The sequence below is a fragment of the Maniola hyperantus genome, chromosome 19, assembly GCF_902806685.2.
Source record: "Maniola hyperantus chromosome 19, iAphHyp1.2, whole genome shotgun sequence".
Lineage (NCBI taxonomy): Eukaryota > Metazoa > Arthropoda > Insecta > Lepidoptera > Nymphalidae > Maniola > Maniola hyperantus.
Genome location: NC_048554.1, coordinates 11,378,966 through 11,395,841, shown reverse-complemented (window position 1 = coordinate 11,395,841; position 16,876 = coordinate 11,378,966). Strand labels below are relative to the sequence as shown.

The following is a 16,876-nucleotide window of genomic DNA, read 5'->3' as shown; positions in this document are numbered from 1 at the left end:
TGTTATACAGCACGCGGCAGAAAATAATGTACATCGGCCTTTAGAATGACATTTCGGCTTTGTGAGCGTTGTCTCTGTCACTCATATCTATATGACGTTTTGTCGGTCTCAACGACAGAGACAATGCTCTACAAATCCACTATCTCCTTCTAAAGGTCGATGTACATTATTTTCTGCCGCGTACTGTACTTAGTTTAAACCTATTTAAAGAAGTTATGGACTGGACAGGCGTTCGTAGTTCGTAAGTTCGTAACCGAACTTCTATTAGTAGAATCAGTGTTAGGATTTATTTATTTATTTATTTTTTTATTTGTATCAAAAACATTTACAGTAAAGAGAAAAAGAAAGCAAAAGTGGACAGGGAAGCACTTATCTCTATATCTCTACCAGTGACCCTTGGCAGTGCGAGAGGTTTTAAAGGGAGTAGAATAGGTACAAGAAGAAGATAGAATTTAATTAAACAAGCGGGTTATCAAATAAAACGAATACATTTATTTTTATTTTTATATAATTTTAAATTATTAATATATAAACTAATTGGCAGTTAATGACTAAACAAAAAACACAAGATCAATCGTCAATATTCTACGCATATGTTAGATGGCATAATGTTATAATAGTCAAATCACAAGTGTCACCGTCCATTGTTCCTTCATAACTTTACGCTTACTGACTTAATTACTCTTGCATCCTTGCTAGTCACTAATCCATACTTGGTCAGCGTCCAAAAGTGACTATGGTCAAAACCCTTCTCATTCTGAGAGGAGACTTGTTCTCTGTAGTGAGCCAGCGATGGGTCGTTCATGATGACGACTGCTAGTCGACGGAGCTCCAATGAAACTAGTGCTAGATGATAATAGTTTAGTCATCTATCATCATGCTGATGCCTATATTTTTCTCGGTTAAAAGGTGTCGAGCCACTGATATTAAATTACTTAGTAATGGATTTAGGTAGCCTAGGTTATTAAAAAGTATTTGAAAAATCAACATGAACACAGCAGTGATTTTTCAAGTATTTTTATTGAAAAGTTTTAAAATTTTGGCTAATCCGTATAATATAAAAAATAGCAGACAACAGAAGCGTACACTAAGCGTAATGTGTCGAAGAAACAACGTTGGTTGCACTGTTGCGATACCAATTGCGAAACTTTGGCATAGTTTTCAATTCACCCACACTCTGGGAGTATTATGTCAATAATGAGACTCTATCGATATAATCATTACAGGTTCAGCGTCTGAGACGGTCCCTAAGGCAGTATTGCAGGAGGGGTATTGACGGCTTAACTGTTACGTCACCGCCGTTCCTCCGCAACCCGCAGCTATCTTTGTATGGTTAGTATAAAATTTTACATCTCACCAACGTTTATAAAATTCAAAGTTGAAACACTAAACGTCAGAGTACAATGGACTTAAAGGACTTGATTTAAAGTTAAAAATTCAGCACCACTGATTTTAATTGCGCAACTTTTCCACTTGGAGCGCTGGCTGGTAGATATTTAGAGCCTCAATAGCTCAACCGGTATAGAAGTGGACTGAAAACCGAAAGGTCGACGGTTCAAACCTCGCCCGTTGCACTATTGTCGTACCTACTCCTAGCACAAGCCTGACGCTTAATTGGAGAGGAAAGGGGAATATTAGTCATTTAACATGGCTAGTATTCTTTTTAAAAAAAATATATGGACGAATTTGAGCTTTAAAACAAGGCAGTTAAAATCCATTTCACGTTAACGCTGATGTGTTTCTTTACTTGACCACCTTCTATCAACGATGGTGAGATGTAAAATCTTATACTAACCCTACGGGCGTTTGTGCACACATACGTGATTTCACTGATCCGTCAAAAAAATACAAACCGAATGTACGTATTTGTATGACGGCTACTTTGAAGAATCATGAATACGAATGGTATACAGATGAGTGCATAAACGCCCTGCAGGTAATATCTCAGTCAAACGGTTGGCCTATTTTATGACTTATAAATAAAGACGTATTACTACAGTATAACATTACAAATATATATAATCATCATGAGCATTCCATTTATGTAAATTTTAACACAATTTTAATATTCGGGTAGGTATATGCAAAGCTCATCCAAACTTTTTTATGTTTACACTTGCACCAATTTTATTGTAGTCATTTTTCGATAAATTTATTCCAAGGTTGATAAGAAAAAGATAGATAACTACAAAAACTAACACATTTAGCGGATTGGTGCAAGAGAACCTTATTATCATCTTTATAATGATAAACAAAATAAACGTATCTACTAGTTTTTCTCAAGCAGATAGGTTTTAATAAAAAACACATTATAATTTTATGCAAAAGTTATTGCTAATCGATAAAGATTAGATTTTAAATGGAGTAAAATATGATACCTATTTAATTAGCACCATTAAAGATAAATATTGTAAGTAGGTACCTACTCGTTGATATTTCTGTACAAATTTACAAGGAAGCTCATAGAAACTATGAAAATCGCATTTCTGTCTCGAAGCGGTGTTACAAGTTAACATAATATACTTCTACAGAAGATACTAATTATTATCCTAAGTGATTAATGTCATAATCTCAATCATAATATTACAATATAAACTACGACTTAGTGACTAAATAATATATTGACTGCTTATTTAAATGGTCCCTTATATAACACGTCAAATAATGCACACAATCGTATCAATTCAAATCAAACTAAAATAACAAAACTGGAAATAAGGCTCTTCCTTTTCCGCCAAGAATGGTGTGAAGGCTTTCCCTTTTCCACCAAGAATATTGTGAAAAGGATGACGCCCTTACTTACTTCTATGTTCTATAGAATTGGCGTCACTATACGAATACCTAGAAATCAGGTGTCCTGACGTTGTAACGCGTTATTTAACTTTTCTATATAACATGTCTAATTATATAACATTATAAAATATAACACATTTCTCAACATTGAAATGCAAATATTTTGCGAATGTTACATTTACAAACAAAACATTTATACTAATAGTTAACTCAATATTGTTACAATACACACATATTATTCACGTATTAATATTACAATATTGTATAATTACCTATGTAACATTTTAAAACTAATGTTACATTTAAATATCAATATGCATACAGTGTAGACTCCCCTTAAGCTGGTCGCACACTACAAGATGTATACTAGTAGTCCGTTCGCGTTAAGAAAATAGTGAATCATCAGTGCAACTGCAGGGTAAAGGTTAAGTTTGCAATGGTATAGCAGTAATAAGAGAATTTCAATGCATTACTTTTTGGCAGATTCGTCTATTCAATATTGGGGCCAACGGTATTTGACAACTAGTCAAATCAGTAACTTTTTATGAAACATCAAACCGCGCACTTAGTATGCGATATTCTATGAAATACTGGAATGTGACGTTACATCATAATGACGTACTTTTAAAGTTTAATCGATAATTAAAAATGGATATTACACTCAAAACTAACAAAGGACGTGGATTTTACGCATTTTGGAAAACCCTCTATTTTATAATCACTGAGAAATAATTTATTTTTGATGTAGTCAAATACCCAATTGCGAACTTGGCTATCTGATTGGTCGGGAGGCGTGGCTAGATCGGAGTACAGCGACTCACTATTTTCTTAACGCGAACGGACTGTAACAAACAAGTACAAGCCGTACTTCGTTGCGATAGTGTGCGTCCAACTTAACATATAAACTAACTACGCGATTGCGCGTGCGCTTATCTCAATAAATGCTAACGGTATTAGGAACGCGACAAAATGGCGGTTATATGACGGGCACGTGCTTGGGCGCGCACGGCGCTGACAGCAGCTCCCCGCCGCTTTCGGTGATGGGCACCTTCCGGTGGTAGTTGATGAGGTCGGCTGTGAAAAGAGACAATATTGTAACCCATACTAATATTATAAATGCGAAAGTGTGCCTGTCTGTCTGTTTGCTAGCTTTTCACGGTCAAACAGTCCAATCGATTTTGATGAAATTTGGTACAGAGTTAGCTTGCATCCCGGGAAAGGACATAGGCTACTTTTTATCCCGAAAAATCAAAGAGTTCCCACAGGATTCTTAGAGGCATTAATCTGTTAAACAGAATTTATATGAAACAGAGTACACGGGTAGCTTGCATCCCGGAAATTGACATAGGCAACTTTTTATTCCGGAAAATCAGATTTTTTAAAAACCTAAATCCACGCGGACGAAGTCGCTGGCATGATCTAGTACAATATATACATATTATACTGTAGTGATCGTATTTTCGAAATCAGCACCTCGAAAACCCACGAAAATTAACCATAATATGGATTTGTTGGAAAGAAAAATACGACAACTATCCTGAAATTCAAAATGGACAGCATTTTCAGAATCAGCATCCCGGGAAACTTTGAAAATGGTATCCATAGGATTTCTTTAAAATAAAGTCGGCCATCTTTGATTTTAAAATGGATGTTATTTCCGTAATCGGCACCCCAAAAAATCTCGAAATACCCAATTTGTTTAAAACCGGTAGCTTCTTCGATACCGGTGTAAAAAACATACCGAGAGTCTCATGCGCGATCTGACCAGCGCCAAGCAGCCTGTACCCATCGCTGGCGTCCACCAGGTAGTGCTTGCAGCGCGCGGCGCGATACGAGATGGCGTACCCCCACACTCGCTCCGACAGACGTACTAAGAAACTCCCTTCTGGCTGTTGTGACAGCGTCTGTTCCGCTTCTGACCGTGTGATCAAACCTGTGGTGACAAATATAAGTCATCAGAAAAAGGTCTAACCAAAATGGATTTAAAGTTCTTTGCCCTAATCCCTTTCAATTGGTCATGGCAATTGGAAAAGCCAAAAGAAAAATTTTAAGCACCTAATCTTGTACATGATCTATGCAAATAATTCAGGGCAGTGCGCTGAACTCGAAGAATTTAAAATCAATCGCTTAGCACCCAATCTTTCTTCGTTCTTTCTATGGACTTACCATGGAACCAGTTAACAGGTTTGTTGTTCTCATCCAGGCCTACTGCTCGTTTGAGTTCTTGGTTTCTGAACCACTCCAGCACAGCCTCTCTGTTTGGTGGTTTACCGGCTAGAACAATAATTACATAGTAGATGAAATGCGTAAATGATGAGCAAAATGATGTTGCAAGTAATTTTACTTCCTCATTTAATTGAAAATAGCTCCTCATTCTTTATTATTTTACGATAACATGAACGTAACTTCACATAAGTTGGCAATCTAAGTCGCACGACACGTTTTTGCTCAATGTTTCAGATCCATTTCATCAGGAGCAAGGTAGGCGTATGTTTTAGTAATGGTCGCACACCGCTTGAGTAGCCTTGACAAGTTTCTAAGAGACAAGCCTTTCTCCTTTTGGGAACTTGAGCTGACGCAATAAGTTATTAGATTATAAAGTTAATAATTTTCATTACCTGGAACGTGACAAGGTGGAGTGAAGTCCACGCTGCGCCGGTGCGCCTCGCGAGCCGCGCGTGCAATCTCTCGCATCGCCGCCTCTGCTTCTTTAGCTTTGCGCTCTGAAAATATATAATGTGAGAAACTCAATAATCCAATCTCCGAAACCAAATTACAGCTTGACCTGAGAGGCCGCCTTGTAAATCTCTTGTTAGGTTGTGAAACCTGGGTTCTCAAAAAGAAGCGACTAACCATCTTTAGTGGATCTACAGAAAAATGCTCAAGATAACTTGGAAGAGCTCTACACCGAACTCTAAATTACAGGATTTGGTCCACAAAGATAGAGAACTCATGTCCACCATTATGCGAAGGAAACTGGCTTTCTTTGCACATGAACGGAGCTCAATCTCAAAAGGGCCCCAGCTCGCCAGAGACGCAAATGGTTAGACGATAATATAAGGGGTGGACAGGGCTTAGTTTTTAGATAGAGAAGCTATTCGTATGATGACCACTAATCTTCGTTTCGAAGTTAAGGCATGCGATGATGATAGTGAAAACCTGAATCTGATTATGGATGTGCCTTATCATTCGTCAGTTGTAAGACAATTACCTTGTTCTCTCCACACAGCATCCTCATCATGAGCTTGCAGTTGCGCATCTCTCAAGGTCCTCGCACGTCTAGCCCTCAGACCTCGTAAGATGTCACCCGCCCTCGCCGCCGCCACGCGTCGCTCCCACGCCGCTACGCGCAAACTCACTCCGTCACCGTTGCGGGGTAGCCCTGAATCCTGAAAGGCGGTAATACCACTCTGGTAATACGCTATTATAAAACCATTCATAGTAACGACTTAGAATAGTCTCCAATGACCACTTCAGAGGAAAAAGGAACTCCTTTTAGATATGACTTCTGACACCTCAAAACTCTACTACCAAAAAAGGAAGGAAAAAAATTCAATTGAAATCACGCAGTCAATTCACCAATTAATTTATAAGTAACCTATCCGCGACTTTGTCCATGCAAACTACACAAATTTCTAACCCCTTTTCAATATTCTTTTATTAGCGGATGTCTACGCCATAATAACTATCTGCTTGCAAAATTTCAGCCCGATCCGTCCAGGAGTTTAAGCTGTGCGTTGATAGATAGTCAGTAGTGAGTCACTTTTTCCTTTTATATTTATTTAGATTTCTCACCTGAATAACGTCTCTTTTGCCTTCTATAAAATTAAACTGCAACGTATTCTTCTTAAGGTTAAGTTTGAGATTATCATCGCAGTAGTCTTTGTACTCTTTGTCCGCCTCACTGTCACTTTTCTCCTTCACCTCAGGTTCCAGTGCCGCGATCCTTTGCCGGAGCTCGTCCACGGTGCAGTAGAGATCCAGAGTGTCTTCCAGGTCCAGGGAATCCACAGTTTTTGGTGATAGGTCGAACTTCTGCAAAGTAAGGGTGGAATCAGGGAGATCTATAATTTAGAAAACTTAAAGATCATATTTTGTGTGTTGGCGAATGTCCTGCAATGTGAACTAGATGATGATGATGATGAGTTTCGGGTTCTAACCCTGAAAATCTTGGATAGCGTCTCTCTCTTTAGCTATCTCTAAGTTTTCGGAATGTTTTTGCTCTCCAAAAAACGATTTTTACTCTCCAGATTGAAAAATTGGTACTTTGCTTGTTTGAATCTTAAGTAATTTTTGGAGATATTTCGGGAACGATAAGATTGGTGAATTGGGCGAACCCACCCGGTTGTTATGATTAAATATCGAAACAAGTAGGCCCATGGAGAGATTTAGAAACATTGAAAATTCGTTTACTGTCCAATAAATTTTTTTGTTTATTTGTGGAGCGAACTAGCAACTAAGTTAGTACTTGTATGAACATCACCATTAAACGAGTCGCAAAGAGCTGCTAGATTCAGGCGGCGCAAGACCGTGGCGTGACGAAGTCCCTACAATATTATAATTGGCGGAGAAAACGGAAGACTGAAGGGCATTTTCATTCTACTAACCTGTTCTAAGCTATCCATAGGTTTGTAGTCGATCAGATGTGTGAGCTCCTTCTCGACTGACTTGCGCAGCTGGTGTGCTTCCTCACGCGCCTGCGCAAGTGCGCGTTCACGAGTTTCCTCTGTTAGTATGGTCTCGATGGACTGGTCTTCTGAGTGCTCACCCATCACCCATACCTGGACGACAAAATGTTCAACATTTGTATTACTTTTTTGGCGTTTGATTCTAGCGTGTCGCAATGGTTTAGAAAAAGATTTAGGATCTTGGTTTACACACCCAATTCCAGAACTAGGGTTTCAAGACCCAGGCCAGCAGCTTTTAAAGTAACATTGGTTTCTGTAGAATATTCTGAGATCTTTTCGTAAATTATTACTCGGCATGAGATTTTGCTACGCTTTTACTGCTTTGTTCTTGGTTTTTTTTTATTTATAGACTAGCGCTTGGCTGCAATCAGACCTGGTGACAAGTGATGATGCCTAAGATGGAGCGCGCTTGCCTAGAAAATGCATATTCACTCTTGACTTGAAGGTACCCATATTATAATAATTTGTTTGTTTGTTTGTGTCTGAGGATTTGCACCTCTGTGTTGCAATGATGAGGAATTATTCGGGTTTTCGAGCTGTGCCAATAAAACAAAACTACTTACTTAAAAATTTCTGAATCGTAAAATTAATTCAACACATTATCGAGCGTATTAAAAAAAATTGTGTAGTAATTTTAAAAAAGGGATCATCAAAAAAATTAAAATTCATTCTGGGAGAACAGAAATAAAGAACAATGCTTACCCAAGGTTCACCATCTTCTCCCTTGAGGAACTGCACCTGCTTCTTGGCGTTGGAGTGAAACTTCGGCCGGTCAGTCTCCTCTTTGCTGACCTTTTGATCCCACGCTTGCCATCGACGCACCTGGAAGAACAAGAGATGGTTGAATTTCAATTGGATGCTAATTATAAGGACAGGTACACCAACCAAACCACTCAAATCATGGTTTGGTTTGGGTTCCACCCAAATCATGTCATCTAAATATATAACACGAAAAGGTGACTGACTGACAGACTTACTGACTCACTGATTGACTGAATGACTGATCTATCAACTCACAGCTAAAACTACTGGACGAATTGGGCTGAATTGGGCATGCAGATAGCTATTATGACGTAAGCATCCATTAAGAAAGGATTTTTGAAAATTCAACCCCTAAGGGGGTGAAATAGGGGTTTGAAGTTTGTGTAGTCCACGCGGACGAAGTCGCGAGCATAAGCTAGTTATATTACAATGACCTTATAGACGCAGTGGTCTGCGCTGTGTGGTTATAATATCTGGATGGTCCGAATGATTCGATTTCCGATTGGATGATTTTCTGAATGAATTTTTAATGAATTTTTAAATTACCTCACGCTCTGAAGGAAGGTTTTGGCCGCAGGGGTTATTTTAATCGAACGTTTTCGTGTTACATACTTGTAATATTCCTTTGGTGGATGTTTTGGTTGAGTAGATTGTTAAAAATAACAGTTCATTAACGATTCGACATTGACATTTTCTTTAACTGCTTTGGCATTAAATTAAATAGTAATTTGTAAGCATTTGCAAGTAAATTATTATTAGGAAATTAATATACCTACATCGATGGAAATTAATGATAAGTATTCATTAGTTTTAGTACCTCTGTCTCTGAAATATTGCTTGTAGGATAATATAAATATAGCTTAAGTTATTAGCAGGTTCCACAATAAACGCGGCAGCTTGACGGGGGTTTTAACGGCCTCGTGGCCCGGCTAGGTTGGAACGCGCCTCGAGGCACGACCGAGACAAACTGAGTAACAAGTAAATAAAAAAATGTTGATAGAGTGGGGGACCTCGTGAGTGGGTCCCCGGTGGAGGGTCCGCCTCGGCGGACGTCGCTGGCTGGGTCGCGGTTGACGGGAACACCGGGCTTCGGTGTTCCCGTGACCCAGTCGCCAGGCGACGCTCAGGAGCGCCGCTGGGTTTTAATGGGTATTCCGGTGACCGGTCGCCTCTCGGCCGGCGAGTCCCACATGCCTTCCCTCCAGTTGGCTGGCTGGTTGGGTAGCTGACAGGCTTCAGTATTGTAGAATGTATTTGATCTAAGCAGATCATAATAATTATGATGATGATATAGGAATATATCTTTAGCAAATAGGTATATCTGTGATCACAATGACATGCTCGCCACGCATGAGTAATGATTTAGTCACACGGCCGCGCCTGTGTTTAACTATTATCGTTTAACTTATCGTACGGACAAGGTTAGGAAGGAGTTCTATGGCGCAGTTTATAATAACACGCAATGTCAATGTTAAAGCTACTACTATTTAGAAAAAGTCATTTTTGTAAACAATTAAATAAATTGAAATTGAATATACCTAATACTAGTTCGATATAAAATAAACCAGAGCTGCCAGAATAATCAAACCAAACCCGTACAACATTGTAAAGTTGAACGATGTCACTGATCTATTATTTCTATAGGTAGTAGATCATAATTGGCACATAGCACTTAGTGGTTACTGGTTACCCAATCCCCATGATCTCGAATGGCCTCCGCACACAAGTGAGCGGTGGTCAATACAGCAATACCTAATCGATTGTCTAATCACAACCTTGAGGCCATATCCTAACTGCTACGACTACCATATGATTCGGTTTTAGGAAGATACTTTTGAATTTTGATTTTAGAGCATGAAAAGAAAATCTTTTTTGCTCGTGCTTTAGGATGCAAGCTACCTTTGTGGTTATCACTGTGCCATTTTATTAAATTTAGCGATAGAGTCGCGAAAAAACCGGCCAAGTGCGAGTCAGGTTCGCGCAACGAGGGTTCCGTACTAGTCGTAATTTTTCGACATTTTGCACGATAATTCAAAAACTTAGATGCATAAAAATAAATAAAAATCAGTTTTAGAATCCACAGGTAAAGACCTTTTATCCTAAGATAAGAAGTTATCTTACTTCGAAAATTGAACATACTAATTATTAGGTAGTTCATTTATTTTTATTTTTTATATTTATATGGGTGATTTGTTACCCATTCCAAAGATATATAAATCACACTTTCGCATTTATATGGTACTAGCTTCTCAACCCAAATACCAATTTTCATGCAAATAACTTGAAAAATAACCGACTTTCATACAAACTTCAATCCCCCATTTAGCCCACTTAGGGGTGAATTTCGAAAAAATCCTTTCTTAGTGGATACCTACTCTTTACAAAGAATAGACCCTCCAAATTTCATGTCTTTAGGACCAGCGGTTTAGGCTGTGCGTTGATATATTATTTATGTCAGTCAGTCAGTCAGGACTTTGAATTTAATATAATATATAGATGACCACAATTTAATTTGTTTTTGTGTGATGTAACCACAAAATCACAGTTTTCAGATTTTCCCCACAATTTCTGCTATAAGATCTACCTACCTGCCAAATTTCATACCTTTCTCGACCTTTCTAGGTCAACGGGAACCCTGTAGGTTTCTTGACAGACCGACAGACAACAAAGTGATCCTATAAGGGTTCTGTTTTTCCTTTTGAGGTACGAAACCCTAAAAACAGTCCGGCACAGCCAAAAACGTTGGTCCTACACCTACACTGTACCTATTAATTATATATGATAGGTGTCATTAGTTTATTTATTTGTTTGTATAATGATATTTGGGAATCCTATTGATACACCGAAGTTGTTCTAAACTCCATCTTAGACGAAAAACCGTAAAATTATGTAGGATTATAATTGCCCAGTCATCAAGTTTTAGGAGACTGCCGAAGCTAATTGTAATTATTATTAAAAGGTTATGCTCATGTCCGTATTAATAAATGCTAGGTTGTTTGTAAACGTGCGTAGTGTGTTGTGTGTCATGTGTAGTGTTGCGTGATGGTGGTGCATCTTGCTCGCTTGCTTTACTTGCGCAGTAACGGAAAGGCTACAGGATTCTAGAATAAAATTCATAACTTTTTCACCAGTTAGTTATAGCACTGGCCCGTAACATATACCTACTTAGTCCTTCAGAACCTCCAGTATGATACCTCATAGATTTATCTGACGAGTCGCTAAAATTAGGCAGATCGAATTGATGTAGGAGGAACTGACATTTGAGTATGTGTGGTAACTGGTAACCCGCCTTTAGAATGCAGCATCATTACTTAATCATATTGCAGTCAAGCACTATTTCGTCATCACAAAAATTCTGTCATGCGCTGGTTTATAACAGAAATAATTTCTGTCTATCCTAGTACCTGTTCCTCACGCATCTTGCAGAAGAGCGTCTGTTTCTGAGTCTCGTCAAGCTCGGCGAGGATCTCCGGGTCCACCCACATGTCTCGCAGGATCTGTTGCAGCATCGTGGTGCCCTGCGAAAGAAATTAAACTCATCAGTGATAACGCAGGCGTTACTTCTGCTCCGACTTTTACAGCTGTCAATTTAGTTTGAAGACTTATGTACACCTGAATAGCATTTAGCACCAAATTATAATTTCTAATAGCTGATGCCCGCGGCTTTATCCGCGTGGATTTAGCTTTTTAAAATCCAGTCGGAACTCTTTGATTTTCCGGTATAAAAGTAGCCTATGTCACTGTACAGGTCTTCAACCATACCAATGAACTAAGTCACGTCGATCCGCTGCTCCGTTGCGACGTGATTGGAGGACAATCCAACAGACCAATAAACTAACTAAAACAAACACACTTTTCGCATTTATAATATAGGTATCTAATGTTATATAGTGATTTTCAACGGATTTTTCGAACCCCACTATTTTTCACAAACAAATACTATCTACATGACAACAGATAAATCGCTCTTCTGTGATCTCTTATCTCATAATATATCATTGGATCATATATCCTTGACAGAGAGGTTTGATCCGAGATATCAAAAGATAATAAGTACCTAAACATTTATCAAAATAGCCTGAAGAATAAAGGTGGAAATACCCTACTTCCAAAATCCTAACTTAGTTTAGTAACAAAATGTTGCACTTCTACATATGTATGCATAATATTAGGGGTTAAAGTATGAAATTGCCGATTTGTATTTGTATGTAAAAATTCGTTTTTTTTTAATTTAACATATTTATTTAATCAAAATAATTACCATTATTGATGATTTTACATGATTGATTGATTGATTGATTGATTGATTGATTGATTGATTGATTGATTGATTGATTGATTGATTGATTGATTGATTGATTGATTGATTGATTGATTGATTGATTGATTGATTGATTGATTGATTGATTGATGATTGATTGATTGATTGATTGATTGATTTGATTGATTGATTGATTGATTGATTGATTGATTGATTGATTGATTGATTGATTGATTGATGATGATTGATTGATTGATTGATTGATTGATTGATTGATTGATGTTGTTTGTTTGTTGTTTGTTTGTTTGTTTGTTTGTTTGTTTGTTTGTTTGTTTGTTGTTTGTTTGTTTGTTGTTGTTTGTTTGTTTGTGTTTGTTTGTTTTGTTTGTTGTTTGTTTGTTTTTGTTTGCTTTGTTTGTTTGTGTTGTGTTGTTGTTTGTTTGTTTGTTTGTTTGTTGTTTGTTTGTTTGTTTGTTTGTTTGTTTGTTTGTTTGTTTTGTTTGTTTGTTTGTTTGTTTGTTTGTTTGTTTGTTTGTTTGTTTGTTTGTTTGTTTGTTTGTTTGTTTGTTTGTTTGTTTGTTTGTTTGTTTGTTTGTTTGTTCGGGTTCGGGTACTGGTTCGGGAGTTTCTCAGCGTACATATTCAAAATCCGTTAATCTTTTATCGTTCTGTATTTTGTGTCTTGTTTCCTTTACCTTTATTTGTATTTAAATTTATTGTTAATCATCTAGTTAGTGTAAGTGGCACTGCCGTTCTAATAAGATCTAAAATAAAATAAAATAAAAATAATAACATTATTATTTTTACGATAGCCCTTGACATAGGTATCAAATCAAATCAAATGGTTTATTCAAAATTGGTAATAAATTACACTTCTTGATAGTCGGTTGTTGCATTTGTAAGATGATATTCTTTAGTGGTGATATTTTTTACGCGAACTTAAAAACTAAAAAACTAATATACTACATATTATTAGTATGTGGAACATTCTGGAAGTTCGTCACCAGCAGGATATTAGGACCGGTTTGTGGTTGCCCGTTGATGGTTTCCCAGAAACAGACATACAAGTAGGAGCGCACTCGAATATCAATTAGACGGCCGACGCGCGACGACTTGGTTATGGTATACCTACATAATTCATATGGCGCTTGTATGTCGGTGCTGCTTTGAATGGATTGTACAATGTACACACTACACAGACATATATACAGATTACAGACCATAGTTGAGTGGCGAGACGGACCAGTGTGGGGTGAGTCATCGTCATCATCATGATCAACCCATTGCCGGCTCACTATAGAGCACGGGTCTCATCTCAGAGTGAGAAGGGTTTTAGCCACCACCACGCTGGCCATGTGTGGATTGGTAGACTTCACACACATTATGGAGAACTCTCAGGCATGCAGGTTTCCTCACGATATTTTCCTTCATCGTTAAAGCAAGTGATATTTTAAGTAATTACTTAAAACGCACATTAATATGTCATTCAATGTTCTCAGCGTACATATTCAAAATTCTTTGATCTTTTATCGTTTTGTATTTTATGTCTTTTTTCTTGTACTGTGTGTAAGTGGCACTGCCGTTCTAATTAGATATAAAATAAATAAATAAAAATAAAAATAAAATAATAACTCCGAAAAGTTGGAGGTGCGTGCCCGCACTTCTAACTTTTCGAAGTAGGTATTCGTTTTTATCGCATGTCAATCGATCGCGCACTCACATCCTACAAGTGAAGGTGAGTGCGAAATGTCGCCCGTTCAGAATGTCAGGCTATTAGAAGCCAATGCTACACAACCGGTTCCGTCGAGATCATGCGCATGCCTTTGTCAACGCTGCACTATGGGGAATTATACCTAGCACTAGTTCTCGTCCGATCACAGAAGCTAAGCAACATCGGGCGTGGTCAGTACTTGGATGGGTGACCGGCTGGAAACACCGCGTGATGTTGGGCTTTTGATTTTTTTTCGGACTGCATTAACCGATAGACGTCCACTGCTGGATATAGGTCTCTTTTAGGGACTGCCACACGCCACGCCTTGCGCCGCCTGAATCCAGTGGCTCCCTGCGAATCGTCTGATGTCGTATGTTCACCTAGTGGAGGGTCTTCCAATGCTGCGCCTTCCGGTACGAGGTTGCCATTCCAGCAACTTGGGACCCCAAACGGTTATATATGTAGTAGGTAGGTAGGTATCGTTGGCACCCATCGGGTACGGAACCCTAAAAATCCTACATGTACTAGACTGGCGCTGGGTCTAATAAACTTGAAGTTTTGCGGTTTGAATTAATAATAATAATAATAATCATCTTTATTTCAGATTTTGTTAGTAATAAAATTAACTGTTTACGACTTGGAATTCGGTTGAATTTTGTTTTCTTTTCAATATATTTTTTAATTTTTTACTCGGAATCAAACAAATTAAAAAAATGTGTTTTTAGCCTAATGCAAAATCAGTTACTGTACGCTGTTATCAGCGTAACTGATTTCCATATTGCTTGCAATTATATAACTGCAAGCAATATGGAAATCTATAATATCTATATCTACTTATAATAATACTATAGCTGGACAATTTCTGTACATTTGTAATATTTTTCTTAAATAACATTTTTTTTTAATTTTAATCGGGGGAAACATTATTATCGATATAAACCCCAAAACTATTTTTTTTGGAGTTTTTGTCTGTCTGTCTGTCGGTCTGTGCCTGCTATCATGCAAAACACAACAGATTTTGATGAAATTTTGTACAGTGGTAGCAGTTTTGTATAGTCCAGGTTAAGATATAGGGTAGTTTTTATCCCGAAAAACAATTAGGGATTCTTCGGGATACGGGATCAATTTTTTTATCGATCTTACTCCAAAACTCCGTCAAATTTTAACTGATTTTCACAATTCTTGTTTTTATACAAAGGTTATACTATCATGTTAGTGCCATGTAAATTTGGTGCAGATTTGGCGAACAGTTTCGTAAATAGAGGACGGAACTCCTCAACGGGTAACAGCAAATCGATCGCGATCAGTGTAATAGCTTCGTAAAAAGTAGATTCTTAACCATAATACATAGCAAATAGCATACAATCTATTTTCATTGCTTCCCTATTACTTAGTAACACGTTGATTCCAGTAAAAAAATTGGTACGCACCTAAATGTCTTAGTGTAATCAATTGTACGGGTTTCATTAGTATTCAGAATTCCCACGGGATATTTAATAACCTAAATCCACGCATACGAAGTCGCGGGCATCAGCTAGTTAATTCCTAAAAGCACAGACAGCTATTTGCTTGAAAGTTGAAACTTAACCGTAAATAATAAAAAAGTAAAGTTTCTGTCGGTAATCTGTCATCTGGCAACCGTATGAGAAATATCGGTACAAACTTCACGCTCTGGTTTGCTTTAACGGTACGGCTAATACACTGTTAATACCATATGTTTTCTTAAAGAAGGCCATGAATATTTACATCCTTTTTCTAATGATGTGTGATGTTTTCAATAGTACATTATGGTACAAGTGTGTAATGTTGGTGATTACCGCTGAGGCGCCATTGAGACCCGAGCCGTTAGGTGATGGTCTTAACTTTTAAGATAGCCGAGGACGGTAATCATCAACGCACACGTGTATCATACGTTTACGAACACAAATAATACTAAAAAATAATTTTCTTCATAATTAGTACTTGTAGACATTTTAATTAATAAATAACTGTAATTTCAAAAGTGAAAACGAGTTGTAATAGTTTTTTCGAAATGGGGGAACAATTAATCAGTTTTCCTATGCGCGCGCATCTTACAATGCCGATCAGCCATAGACTAAAAGAATGAGGTTTGTTTTTTTTTGGCATTTCGCGGATAACGTTTTAGCCACGTACAAAATGGGGAATTTCAAGTTTTCTTTATTACAGAAAAAAAAAGTTACATTTGAGTGAAAGTTTTATTTATTAAACACGTACAAGTTGAAATTATCTATTTAAATACGAAGTTGCATGAAATGAGCAAGCAATAGGTAGGTACTATTGAACACGATCTTTTTTGTATCGAAACTGTTTTAGGAACAAAGCAACTCAACCAATACCTAAAATAAAATTAAAAATTCTATAACTCACTTGTGAATAATAGCAATGAAAAAGTCACAGTTTGATTATAGGTGTCATTATGTGCCTAATTGCGGTGAAATTAGAGCCACTTTATGAGCAAGTGTGTTGAAAAATACCTTACGGTAACCATCAGGTTATCAATTAGAACCTAAAGTTTAATAATATAATTCAAGCTATAACTGAAACCACTGAAGCTTGTAAGTACACGTAATTATCATCAGAGCCTATTCACGTGCAAGATAATTGGCATTGTATGACATATGAGTACAATTTTAATTGTGC

General features: G+C 37.5%; 1 protein-coding gene across 1 annotated transcript in view; it reads right to left on the bottom strand.

The window, feature by feature from the left end:
* Window positions 1-2,292: 2,292 nt before the first annotated feature.
* The window catches only part of LOC117991151 (SH2 domain-containing protein 4B-like), a 63,797-nt gene continuing 49,213 nt past the window's right edge, over window positions 2,293-16,876 (bottom strand). Inside the window, exons 2-10 of the mRNA XM_034978709.2 lie at window positions 11,648-11,761; window positions 8,184-8,303; window positions 7,401-7,574; window positions 6,589-6,828; window positions 6,005-6,182; window positions 5,412-5,516; window positions 4,960-5,067; window positions 4,535-4,726; window positions 2,293-3,867 (exon numbers count right to left, since the gene is read on the bottom strand). Of these exons, the coding sequence (XP_034834600.1) occupies window positions 3,770-3,867; window positions 4,535-4,726; window positions 4,960-5,067; window positions 5,412-5,516; window positions 6,005-6,182; window positions 6,589-6,828; window positions 7,401-7,574; window positions 8,184-8,303; window positions 11,648-11,752 (1,320 nt within the window). The 5' untranslated portion in view covers window positions 11,753-11,761 and the 3' untranslated portion in view covers window positions 2,293-3,769. The remainder of the gene's footprint in view (window positions 3,868-4,534; window positions 4,727-4,959; window positions 5,068-5,411; window positions 5,517-6,004; window positions 6,183-6,588; window positions 6,829-7,400; window positions 7,575-8,183; window positions 8,304-11,647; window positions 11,762-16,876) is intronic.